The 14,160-nt window shown below is 37.1% G+C and overlaps 1 protein-coding gene across 1 annotated transcript; it reads left to right on the top strand.

Annotated features, from left to right (window-relative positions):
- Window positions 1-7,295: 7,295 nt before the first annotated feature.
- On the top strand, window positions 7,296-7,997 carry LOC113361041 (monothiol glutaredoxin-S3-like). Its single transcript, XM_026604424.1, has one exon. The coding sequence runs from the start codon at window positions 7,392-7,394 to the stop codon at window positions 7,701-7,703; it is 312 nt and encodes a 103-aa protein (XP_026460209.1). The 5' UTR covers window positions 7,296-7,391; the 3' UTR covers window positions 7,704-7,997.
- Window positions 7,998-14,160: the final 6,163 nt, after the last annotated feature.

Here is a 14,160-nt window from a genome sequence, read left to right as displayed (position 1 = left end):
TGATCGAATGATCAATAAGAAACTTCCCGAGCTAACATCTAATGACTGTCTCACATAAATCATATAAGATGTTCAAGGTAATTTTCACATGATCATCTTTTGACTTAAAATTTAGTTTCCAACAAATAAATTGTTTTCAACTAAACTCGTCAAGAATACGATGAATATAACTAAAGCAAAAAGCTTCCAACACGTAATTCGAGAAATAGATAATCGAGATAAACTCGGCTCGAAATATCACATGTATATAATGTAAAAGTCTATATAGCTATACGACTTAGTCTCATTAGAAGATAGAATGGAATAGACTTCTGAGTGATAGATAAGTTTAGTCTCCGCATACCCTTTGTTGACGAAGTTCCTCCAAGCTCCTTAGTAGAACTTCTTCTTTAATTGTTGAACGCCGTGAAGTCTAAATCTCAACTACACATTTCTATCATAATCCGAGACATACCTATAAGTAGACTAGAAATCAAGTACATTGCTATCTCAAGCTTGTTTGTCAAGTTTAGTTTTGATCAACTAAACTTGATAAACAAGCTTGAGATAGAAACATTTCCGAGTTCGACCGAGCAGTGCTCTAACAAAGTCCGATAAAAGTTCAAAAATAGTCAAAATTTTATTTAGGAGAAGTATAACACTAGGTAACACACCATTCTAAAAAAGACGGCCAGAGTGTACCCATTGTAACAAACTCCGATAAAAGTTCAAAAATAATCAAAATTTATTTAGGATAAGTATAGCGGTAGGTAACACCATTCTAAAAAAGAAGGCCAGAGTCTACCCATTGTACCATTTTTATCTGGCTTTTTGCTAAAAACTATGTCACCAAGATACTATCCACTTTGCAAAATGTTTAAAAGAGAAAAAAATCAGTGATACGTAATAACTCTGCATTAGCAAATATTATGAAGAATAACTTTGAGAGTTAATAAAATAAAAAATTGAAGTATAAACTAAAAATTTGTGAAAAATAAACATGCATCTTTTTGGGCCCCTCCAAAATTTGGGCCTAGGGTCGGTCGACTATCCCGCCTTAAGCCTAAGACGGCTCTGAACCCATTAACCCTTGCAGGTATCCTGACGGTAAACCACGATGGACCGAGACCAGCAACACACTATCACTGATTGTAGCGCTACAATCAGTCAGTCTTGACAGAATAAATACGTAACAAATTTGAGATTTTGAGATTTTGTTCGAAGTTGAAAAACATGAGTGGAGAGGTTCAAGATCCAAATATGCTTCACTCAAAGTACCCCAAAGTTCTTTGGAAGAAGAACAACCAGAGACATAAGAGATCACAGTCGATGAAACAGAATTATTCAGAAGAGACAAAATAGTACGTAGCATCACAAGTAACATACATTTATGAGCGAATATATATGATGTTGTATGTCTATGTGCAGAGTTGATGAGTGAAAGAAAACATGATGTCGATACGATGAGTACTTAAAGGTGTACTATACTAACACCCATAGCTAGCTGATCATATGAATATTCAGATTATGATCATGATAATTTTGATGCAGAAGTTGCCGACCCCTGCTAAAAAGAGAAATAAGGAACCCATTGACAATCCGACCCTTCACTTCTTTTTGGGTCGTTTCATTTTCTCATCACTTGTATGTTCCTTTCCTTCTGCTCATTCTCATGATTCTCTCTTTCTGGCAATCAGCTCTACGTGGATATCTTAAAAAACTAACGCGTTGACTACGTGGTATCATCTTCGATCACATGGTAGTCTTAAAAGAGAACATAAAAAGGACAGCCAGTTGCCTTCATAAGATTCCATATCACCTGCTGATGCAATATGAGAACGAAATTAGTTCGAGATGTTTCTCATCAAAAGTAGTTATCTATTCTCTATCCATCCAACTTTAGCTACGTGCATCGTTTCAAAATCATGTGATATACAATGCAGTTTTGATATAGGTGTTGCTATTTAGTGTTGTACCATAATATGCCATCTTTCGATCTCATTTGTTCTTGTATATGTTGTAAATAATCATCTCTAAATATTGGTGCAAGAGAATGATCATGCATAAAAGGAATTAATTAGACACACGAACTAGCTTGTTTTGGAAATAAAGCAAAATGAATACAATATTCAATCTAGACCGACCTGGTATTGGATAAACTTGAGAAAATTAAACCCTTTTTCTTCTCCAACTCACCTAAAGATACTTCCATCCTGCAATACCGATAAAGCATTAGAACAGTACATCAAAGAACAAACAAGATCGAAAGATAAAGGGAGAAAGAGATATCTACTGAGAGCTGGCGTCATCCAATATCGTGGCGATTCATCATACGCTGGTCCCTAATATACATACATGCTCCATACTTGATCACTATACATAGAGATATAGTTCGACTCCAAACTATGTACTACGTAAAACTACATATGCTGTGTTGGTTAAACTTCAACATAGAAGTCACTAACAAGCTGGTTATGACAAGATTAGGAAATTGATGTAATTCTAAGGGAATTAGAAGTCATCTAATTCTAAGAAAAGGAAAGACATGTAAGAAGGTAATAGGACTAGGAAAAGGAATTCATAGTTCTATATATATATGATCACCAAAGTTGTGGTTGATCATATGAGCAAGATTAGAGCTTGTGTTTAATTTTGAGAGATTTTCTAAACATCAATAAAGAGAGTTGTCTTTATATAAGCTAAGTTTCATCTTGCAGTTGCCATTAATTGGTATCAGAGCTTGTTTCTGAGCCATGAAAAACGAAACTACCATTGTGGGTGCAAAACAGTTCACGCCACCATCAATACAAGTTCCAATCCTCAACGCCACAAACTACACAGTATGGGCCATGAGAATGAAGGTACTGATGAAAATCTACAAAGTTTGGGAAACAATTGATCCTGGTACATTGGACCCAGACAAAAACAATGTTGCCATTGGATTACTCTTTCAAGCAATACCAGAATGTCTTGTTCTACAAGTTGGTGAACAGGAAACTTCAAAGAAAATTTGGGATGCAATAAAGGCACGTAATCTCGGAGCTGATCGAGTTAAAGAAGCCCGTCTGCAAACCTTAATGTCTGAATTTGAAAGAGTGAAGATGAAAGACACTGATACTATTGATAGCATAGCAGGAAAGCTATCAGAGATAGCCTCAAAAGCTGCGTCACTTGGACAATCCATTGATGAAGATAAACTGGTAAAGAAGTTTCTCAATAGTTTACCAAGATCCAAGTATATTCATATCATAGCCTCTCTCGAACAAGTCTTAGATTTAAAGAAGACTAGCTATGAAGATATAATTTGAAGATTGAAAGCATATGAAGAGAGAATCCTTGATGAAGAAAACAATGGAGAAACTCAAGGAAAACTCTTGTACACAAACTCTTACCAACAAAACTCTGCGACAAGAGGAAGAGGTCGTGGAAGAGGTGGTAGAGTAAACAGAGGCCGAGGAAGGGGAGGAAGGTTTAACTCACAAGATAGAACAACAAGTCAGAATGATCAAAACCAAGGGAAAGAAAAGAAGGATGGATCAAACATTATTTGTTACAGATGTGATAAACAAGGACACTTCTCCTCTGTATGCCCTGAAAGAATACAAAAGATGGAAGAAACAAACAAGAATGAAACAAGGGAAGCAGATACAGCTCTTTTTATGCACGAAGTTGTATTCTTAAACGAAGGGAAACTAATACCAAATAACTACGAATCAAAGGATGGAGAAGAAGGAATCTGGTATTTAAATAATGGAGCCAGCAATCACATGCCTGGTAAGAGACACTACTTTTCTGAACTCAATGAGAAAATCAAAGGACAAGTGAAGTTTGGGGATGGATCTTCTATAGAAATTGAAGGGAAAGGATCAATTATATTTCAGAGCAAGATCGGAGAACATAAGCTTGTCACAAACATCTACTTCATCCCAAACTTACAAAGCAGCATTCTAAGTTTAGGACAAGCTACAGAAGTTGGATGTGATGTTAGAATGCGACAAGATTATCTAACAGTTCATGACCCAAGTGGAAGACTTTTAGTTAGAGTCTCACGCTCACAGAATAGACTCTACAAGATAAGTCTCATGATTGGAATGTCATTGTGTCTGAATATGAGACTGGAAGATCAGACATGGAAGTGGCATGCAAGGTTAGGACACATAAGCTTTAGAAATTTAAAGGCAATGTCTCAAAACAGGATGGTTCGAGGGCTACCACAGATAAACGATGAATCAAGGATCTGTGAATCATGTTTAGTTGGGAAACAAACGCAACAAGGTTTTCCAAAAGCAACAACATTCAGAGCCTCAAAGCCATTAGAGCTTCTTCATGCTGATTTTTGTGGTCCTATTATACCATATACACCACAACAAAACGGAGTGGTGGAGAGGAGAAACAAGACTCTAATGGAGATGACAAGAAGTTCTTTAAAGGCTATGCAGGTACCTAATTATCTATGGGGAGAAGCTGTACGACACTCCACATACCTAATAAACAGGATACCTACGAAAGATCTGAAAGACATGACTCCATATGAAAGTTTGCGGAAGAGAAAACCAAACATAGATCATTTAATAGTGTTTGGTTGCAAAGCATACGCAAAAGTTGATTCTGCAACTCTTAAGAAACTGGATGATCGATCTCAGACTCTTGTGCATCTAGGAATTGAGCCTGGATCCAAAGCTTACAGATTATTCAATCCAACAACGAAAAGAGTAATAGTGAGTCGAGATGTGGTATTCGATGAAAAATCAAACTGGAACTGGAAAGAAACTAATGATGGACCAAGTAGGGATCCAGGAATGTTTCACATGAGATGGGGTCAAGTAATTGATGAAGGCGAAGGACCCATAATCATCAATACCAATGGAAACAATGATGTTAATCAAGAAGAAGAAGAGAATAATGAAAACACTGAGAATAACGAAGAAGTATAAGAAGAAGAATAAGAAGAGGAGATCGATGAAATAACTCAACCCATTCCACTGCGAAAATCAACAAGACAGATACAAAAGCCAAAATATTTGGAGGATTATGTTCTTCAAGCTGCAGAAGAATGTGATATTATGCTACTTTCTGTTAATGATGAACCAAGGAATTTTCAGGAAGCAAAGGTCTCGAATAAATGGACACAAGCATGTAGAGAAGAAATTATTTCAATCAACAGACACAAGACTTGGTTTCTAGTTGATAATCCAGGTGGGGTAAAAGTGATTGGTCAAAGACAAGCTCCTCGAGCCTGGAATACAAAGTTAGATCAAATCTTAAGAGAAATCAGATTTGTTAAGTGCTCTAATGAAACATCAGTATACAGAAGAGAAGAAAAGGGAACGCTTCTTGTGATTGCAGTCTATGTAGATGATCTATTTTTGACTGGCAACTTCCTTAAGGTGATCAATGAGTTCAAGAGAGGAATGTCATCAAAATTTGAGATGTCAGACCTCGGAAAACTCACTTATTACCTTGGCATAGAAGTCCATCAAGGAGTAGATGAGATTCAGATTAAACAAGAAGCTTATGCAAGGAGAATTCTGAAAGAAGCAGGACTTGAAACTTGTAATCCAACAAGAATTACAATGGAATTTGGACTGAAAATTTCAAAAGCACAAGAGAAGCCTGAGATTGATCCAACAAGTTATAGAAGAAATGTTGGATGCCTAAGATACTTATTACACATAAGACCAGATTTGGCTTTCTCTGTGGGAGTAGCAAGCCGTTATATGCAGAGTCCACGCAAGTCTCATGGTGATGTAATAAAGCAGATATTGAGATATCTAAGAGGAACAATCAGCTGTGGATTGAAGTATGGTCGAGGAGGATCAAGAGGAATTGTTGGGTATAGTGACAGCAGTCATAATATTGACCAAGATGATGGAAAAGGTACAACTGGTCATATATTTTATCTAGGTGAAGCACCTATTACATGGTGTTCACAGAAGCAAGACACTGTATCCCTCTCATCCTGTGAAGCTGAGTTCATGGCCGCAACAGAAGAAGCTAAACAATCAATATGGCTTCAAGAACTGTTGGGTGAAATCAGAGGAAGAGAACCTGAAAAAGTTCTCATCAGGATTGATAATAAGTCTGCAATTGCACTCACTAAAAATCCAGTGTTTCATGGGAAGACGAAACACATTCAGAAAAGGTATCATTTCATACGAGAATGTATCGAGAAGGAGATCATCAACGTTGAACACATACCAGGAACTGAGCAGAAAGCAGATATATTGACAAAGGCATTCGCTCGGATCAAGTTTGAAGAAATGAGACAATTGATTGGAGTACAAGATATGTCACGGGTAAGGTTGAAGCTTAACGGGGAGAATGTTGGTTAAACTTCAACATAAAAGTCACTAACAAGCTGGTTAGGACAAGATTAGGAAATTGATGTAATCCTATGGGAATTAGAAGTCATCTAGTTCTAAGAAAAGGAAATACATGTAATAAGGTAATATGACTAGAAAAAGGAATTCATAGTTCTATATATATATGATCACCAAAGTTGTGGTTGATCATATGAGCAAGATTAGAGTTTGTGTTTAGTTTTGAGAGATTTTCTAAACATCAATAAAGAGAGTTGTCTTTATATAAGCTAAGTTTCATCTTGCAGTTGTCATTATGCTGATCAGTTATCATAGTTTAGTTATTGATAAAGTGATTTTGATCCCCAATTAAGCTTGCTAGTTATATAACCATGCATGCACATATGAAACAGACTTTAACATTTCCGGACATCCATGCTATGAATAGTGATCGTATAGGCAACACGCCACTTAAACGCGATTTGCTTACTCCATTTGAAAAAGTTTAAGGATTAAACCTGATTTGCTGCGTCCAAAATGAAGAGTAAAACACGAGTTGCTCGCGTGTCTTGTACCGTTTTCGTATAAATGGGCACATTATTTAGTATTAACAAGTATCAAACAAAAATCATATATTCCCGAGTACAAGTAGTACTGTATCAATATTCTAAAAATAAAATCATCAATAGTAAGTCATGAATAAAGTTTATTTGGGGGCATATAAATTTAGATATCGACGCTATCTTCAGTTCTTTCAGCATTTCGTTGGTACGTTAGGAATTAATGTTGAGTGTATATCCTTATCAAACAAATGATATCTATCGATTTGGGGGTTATCGAATTCCAACCCAAATATCTATAAAGAATATTCTTCATTTCACCCGCCTCTCTCACACTAACACACACACTAGTTTTTCCACAAGAATGCCCATCATGCACATTCTAGCAAGCTCCTTTATCGTCTATAAATAACCCAACATTGTAACTTCATTCTCATAATCAACTCAAACACTCCCAAGCTTCTTCTACTTAGAAACACAACTTCATAACAATCTTTGAATATCCTCCAAGGTAGTAGATAAACTTCCTTAGATAACACATTTTCAATTTATAATGGAGAGATTAACAAGATTGGCATCACAAAGAGCTGTAGTGATCTTTAGCAAGAGTACATGTTGTATGAGTCATACTATCAAGACCCTTTTCTACGATCTCGGAGTAAACCCAACGGTTCATGAACTCGACGCAGAACCAAGAGCAGGAAAAGAAATCGAGAAAGCACTTATAAGGTTAGGATGTAGTCCGTCGGTACCTGCCGTATTCATTGGTGGTGAGCTAGTTGGAGGAGCTAATGAAGTTATGACTCTTCATCTCAGTAGCTCTCTCGTTCCATTGCTGAAGCAAGCAGGAGCTATCTGGCTTTGAATACTACTCCTATATTAGTATATTTACTCAATATTTGACCATACTCCTTTTGGTTAGTTGATTACAAAGCTAATAGGTTTGATAATTGATGATCATACTCCCTTTTGTGTGAGTTCTTGGTTACTACTTTAACACTCCTGGTGTTAGGAATCAGATGCAGCAGTAATAGCAAGAGGCACCTTTTAGTGGCCAACTTTTGCTTTTTCTGATCTTTTCTGCATTATGTATTCTCTTACTATTAGGTGAGTTCCTTCTTAATTATTAATGATGTATCCTCTTATGTATGATTTCCTTTCCTTCTCAATGAAATCAAAAATTTACCAACTTTTACGTATTGCTTGCGGATCGATTAAAAAAAAATGTTGTTTAATAGGGTCGTTTATATTTTATATTTTATTTGCGGACAGACAATATTTATGAATATCCTATTGGCAATTCTACCACGTCCTTGTTTTTTTTTACTTATAGTTAAGAGCCATTTTTTATACCATACACTACAAGAAACTTAATATATTGCAGTTCCTAATGGTTATGACATAAATCCCTGCTAGTGTCGCGATAATCTATGTAGCAAGAAGTTTATTGTTGCATCCAATCTTTATCGCTGCAGTAAGAGATTATACTTTTTTGCCACACTCTTTTCATATTGTTGCTACAATTGTATAGCAATAGTTAGATTTTCTTGTAGTGAGATCTAAAATAAGAGAATACAAAGTAACATGAACATACCGTAAAAGTACAATACCGAGAAATCCAAAAAGAGAAAGAGAATAATTAACGGAGTACGACAAATAAAAGTATGGATAAGATCCGATTAAATCGGAGGAAGAATGGTTTTTCACAAAAATTATCACACCTCTTGTTTGCTTATCTTCCCAACTTGGTTAGACATTGATTCTTTTCACGTATATGTATATATAATTACATATTTGATTACAAGAATATGAATAATAAATAAAAATAATTACTATACAAATTATCCTAAAATACAAGAGATTTGCTATGTAAAATATATTACAATATCTTCTCATCTTTATTTGTTGATATAGAATATATTGCAATATCTTCCGGTCTTGGTATGGATATCTTCGATATCTACTAATCTTTATGTGCAAATCTTCATGTTATATGTGGGCCCATATAAAACCCGTATAATAATGTTTAATAGTTTTTTTCAGAATTAAAGTCCAACCATTTAGTTTGATTTTCTTCTTTAGAAAGATGTACTCCCAAAATAGGAGTGATTTGCTCAAATCTCTTGTAACTAGTGATGAAGCTTCCGTCGTCAAAAAATTCATCGATGAAGATCTGTCGCCGGATAAATTGACGATGAAAATTTCGTCGTCGGAGACAACAATTTCGCAGTTGGAGAGCATCACTGTTGATCTTAAACCAACCCAATAACCAAGAACCGCCACTAATGCGAAGATAAACCTCAAAAGAGTAGATAAAACTACAATAATGGTATAGATAAGTAGAAAACATACTAAAAACTAATTAAGTTAATATTAAAACTAACCTAGAAAACAAGAAATAATGAAAAAATCTGCTCATACCTACTCAGAAAGGACCAGATATGCGCAGAGAAGGGTTGTTATTGATGGTTTTATTGAAGAAGAACGAGTGAGAGAATACTTATAGTAGATGTATCAAACTTGTACTGGTACTTTCAGCTAAATGATCCTGATACTGATCTCTAGAATACATAGCGCAGTTTGGATAAGTTAGCCTAGATAAAGAGTGGTCATGATTTATTTAGGGAATAGATAAATCTACGGTTATGCTTTGATCAACTTAAATGTTATTATTATCAGTGTTTTATTAATTGGTATCTCATTAATTACTCATGATGAATGATTTATTATATTTTCATTTCCCTTAATTAATCTAATAAATACATAACTTCTTAATAAATAATTTTACAAAAACTATATCAATAAAAATTATCAATGATTGTTTCTTACAATTGATGGTTGTGATTGGGATAAGAAATGCATTAACTGCCAATATTTACTTATCATATCACTAATTCTCATTATTTTTTTACAATAAATCATATAAAATGTCATTTTGGAAATTATAATAAATTAATTACTCTATTAATAATTACATAAATATATTTTTATTAACTAATATTTAGATTTGCTAAAATTATGTAAGTGGAGTGGTGGTTGTGGTGGAGTTGGTGAGCAGTGGTGGCGGAGCTATTTCGGTAGCAAGAGTGGCGGAGATAACTATTGGCGAATAACGGTGGACGGTGAAAAACAAATGCACTCAATCCATTCAACCATAATAGCAGGTATTTGATTAATCAGTATCACTTTTTTGCTTGCTTTCATGTCATTTTTACTTACTTTTCTTATTTTTATATGAATTTAAATATCAATCATAACAAATGAACCCACAATTGGGGGATATCAAAACTAGCGCAGTTTGGATAAGTTAGCCTAGTGTTTGAGGGTGAAAACAGTTTCTGCTAGTTTAGGTAATTTCGTGTGATGTGGGTGAGATACAAATCTAAACCCTAAAAAATGTACTGCAAGGGAGTACTTTTGATTCGAGAGATCAATCTGTACAAGTCTGGCCTAAACCAAGAAATGGTCTTTCCAGACTTGCTTCGGTCACAAAGTGGAGGAGAAGGGTTGGTTTTGGGGAGGGAAGCGAAGAGAGTGTTGAGACCAGAATAGTTGATTCTGGAAGAGTAGTTGTTTTGTGACTTGTATCAGAAAGTGGGAAGCTAACAGATGGGAAAGATAGCAAACGTTTTCTGAGTGTTGTACGCTCCTGACCAGAACTTGTCGTTCGGTGGAAATAGGTAATGCCTATTTATACAAGTCGAAGTGAAACGTACTCTGGTCTCATTAAGAAATGGAAAACGGGTGAGTAAATGGGAGGAGGTGGTAACCGGTAACGCTTGGAATTGATGTTCCATAAAAGAAAGCGTTTCACCATTACTCACTGTATTTACTAACCGCCTCATCCTTATGACACTTTCTTATAACGGGCGTAGTGTACGACGCACGCTGTAAACCGCCAAACCAATACCCAATGAGCATCCCCCAGTTTGTGACATGCGTTGATGTCTCGAGTGTTTTCGTGGAAAAAATGTAGCACGTTGTTTTTGTCTGGAAAGTTGAGCTTGGGAGACTTTCCAGCTCGGTGGTGACCTTCGACGGTCGAGATTTTGCATCTTAAGAGGAAAGGTAACCGTTGATTATTGCAACCTTTCGTTTTGTATCCGGTGGCATGAAAGCATGATCAGTATGGCTTTAATATGGCCTAGTTTAGGCGCGCCAAAAGTTAGGGCTAAAGGTTGCCATGCGTTAGCTGGTAACCTTGGACGGCTAAGATCTGCACCTTAGATGAAAAAGTGGCCGTTGATTGTTGCAGGCCTTCGTTTTGGTAGCCGCATAGGGAAGGCCGACATGGTATGGAGTGTCAAAGTTTTTGGCATGATATTTGCACATGTGGCATGGAATGCCTTGGCGCGGTTTGGCGTGGCCAAAACTAGGATTTTGGGTTAAAGGTTACCATGCGTTGTCTAGCGACCTTGGAAGCTAGGATTTGCATGTAGGATTGAATGGTGGTCGTTGATCGTCGCACGCCTTTGTTTTGGTAGACGCATAGGGAAGGCCGGCACGGTATGGCGCGGCAAGGTGGTTGGCATGCCATTGGCACATGTGGCATGGCATGCCTTGGCGCGGTTTGGCGTGACCAAAACTAGGTTTTTGGGCCAAAGGTTACCATGCGTTGTCTGGCGACCTTGGATGGCTAGGATTTGCATCTAGTATTGAAGGGTGGTCGTTGATCGTCGCACGCCTTCGTTTTGGTATCCGCATAGGGAAGGCTGGCATGGTATGGCACGACAAGGTGGTTGGCATGCCATTGGCACATGTGGCATGGCATTCCTTGGCGCGATTTGGCGTGGCCAAAACTAGGATTTTGGGACAAAGGTTACCATGCGTTGTTTGGCGACCTTGGACGGATAGGATTTGCATCCAGGATGGAAGGGTGGTCGTTGATCGTCGCACACCTTCGTTTTGGTATCTGCATGGGGAAGGACGGCATGGTGGGGCCAAGGACAATGGCGCGGATGGCTTTGCATAGTGGGGCCAAGGGTTTGGTACGGACGGCTTGGCATGGTGGGGCCAAGGCAAGGTGCGGTTGGCTTGGCATGGTGGGATCAAGGGTTTGCATGCCATTGGCGCATGGTGCGGCTAGCATGGTTAGGGCCAAGGAAAGGCGCGGTTGGCTTGACATGGTGGGTCCAAGGGTTTGGCATGCCATTGGTGCATGGTGCGGCTAGCATGGTTAGCATGCCTTGGCGCGGTAGACGTGGCTGACATGGTTTACCATTGGCATAATGATGCGGCTGGCATGGTTGGCATGCCTTGATGCAGAGATGTGGATGGCATGGTTTGCCATTGGCACAGTGGTGCGGCTGGCATGGTTGGCATGCCTTGGCGCGGAAATGTGGATGGCATGCCTTGGCGCGGAGATGTGGATGGCATGGTTTTCCATTGGCACAGTGGTGGGGATGAAATGGTTGGCATGCCTTGGCGCATAGATGATGTCGGTCAATGTTATGGGTTCTGCCGTGAAACATGACACATAAAAAAAAAGGTGCCCTGATAATTCTTACATAGGCATGCTGATCAATTCAATAAATGTGCTAATGCTCATAGTGGCGTCATGTCAGTTGTGCGGTTTTATGATTTTAACCCTAATATAAAAACCATCATCAACACCTAGATAAAGAGTGGTCATGATTTAGCTAGGGAATAGGTAAATCTACGGTTATGCTTTGATCAACTTAAATGTTATTATTATCAGTGTGTTATTAATTGGTATCTCGTTAATTACTCATGATGAATGATTTATTATATTTTCATTTCCCTTAATTAATCTAATAAATACATAACTTCTTAATAAATAATTTTAGAAAAACTATATCAATAAAAACTATCAATGATTGTTTCTTACAAGTGATGGTTGTGATTGGGATAAGAAATGCATGAACCGCCAATATTTACTTATCATATCACTAATTCTCATTATTTTTTTACAATAAATCATATAAAATGTCATTTTAAAAATTATAATAAATTAAGTACTCTATTAATAATTATATAAATATATTTTTATTAACTAATATTTAGATTTGCTAAAATTATATAAGTGGAGTGGTGGTTGTGGTGGAGTTGGTGAGCAGTGGTGGCAGAGCTATTTCAGTAGCAAGAGTGGCGGTGATAACTATTGGCGAATAACGGTGGCTGGTGAAAAACAAATGCACTCAAGTCCTTCAACCATAATACCAGGTATTTGATCAATCAGTATCACTTTTTTGCTTGCTTTCAGGTCATTTTTACTTACTTTTCTTATTTTTATATGAATTTAAATATCAATCAGAACAAATGAACCCACAATTGGGGGATATCAAAACTAATAGGGGGATACGAATTACTTCCCCCAACCAAAGGTGTCTGCTAAGGGGTATTTTTTGGGACGAAAATACTAAAACACCCTTCCCTCAAAATAAAAATAAAAAAAATAAAAAAACAAAAACAAAAACATATTCCCCATTTTCGCCTTCACCTCTTATTAATCTCTTTTAGGGTTAGGGTTTTCAAACCTAAATATTCCTCACTCCCTTTCAAATTCTAGATTTTTTCCATTCCCTTTCAAATTCTCTTCTCCTTCTCTGCCGGCTCCTGACTTTGAAAATGATTTTTTTTTTTTTAACATTCAGAAGTGATGAATACCATGTTGGAAGTGATGAATACCATGCCGGAAGTGATGAATACCATACAAGAAATGATGAAGACCATGCCGGAAGTGATGAATATCATGCCGGTATAGATGAAGACCATGCCGGAAGTGATGAAGACCATGCCGGAAATATTATTTTTTTACATCGCCGGAAGTGATGAAGACCATGCCGGAATTGATGAAGACCAAGACGGAAATAGTGCCGGCATGCTTGGTAACTAAATTCAACGTCGTAACTTAATGCCGGCATGCTCGATATAAATCTATCAATGCCGGTATTCAAGTGAAAAAAAAAGTTTCTGGATACTGTACATCATGTGCCGGCACAGAAATTTAAGCATCATACCATTCCGGTAGCAGTACCGGCATGCTCGAAAATCAACTTACCAGGTCGATCACCGAAAACTCTACGTAGTGGCAAACATTTATGAAAATTTCCAACAAATGCCGGCATGGTTTTTTGGTTGAATACTATGCCGGCACCGACCTTTTTCTGCTGCAAAAATGGTGGATTCAAGGAAAAAAAAATCAAATTTTCAACCTCTTAGCAACAATTCTCTCTTCACAATCATCCTTCATTTTCACCAAAAAAAAGTTCCCTCTCAAATATTTTTTCCCTCCTTCTACTCTCACCTCACTCACCCAAATTCAAATAAAAATACACACTAATAATTTAAAAAATACTTAA

This window comes from Papaver somniferum, chromosome 3 (assembly GCF_003573695.1).
Source record: "Papaver somniferum cultivar HN1 chromosome 3, ASM357369v1, whole genome shotgun sequence".
Taxonomy (NCBI): domain Eukaryota; kingdom Viridiplantae; phylum Streptophyta; class Magnoliopsida; order Ranunculales; family Papaveraceae; genus Papaver; species Papaver somniferum.
This window is presented reverse-complemented; position numbering and strand designations above follow the sequence as displayed.

What these genes read in the sequence shown, in the direction of transcription:
- LOC113361041 (XM_026604424.1), top strand. Translation starts at nt 7,392, where the DNA reads ATGGAGAGATTAACAAGATTGGCATCACAAAGAGCTGTAGTGATCTTT.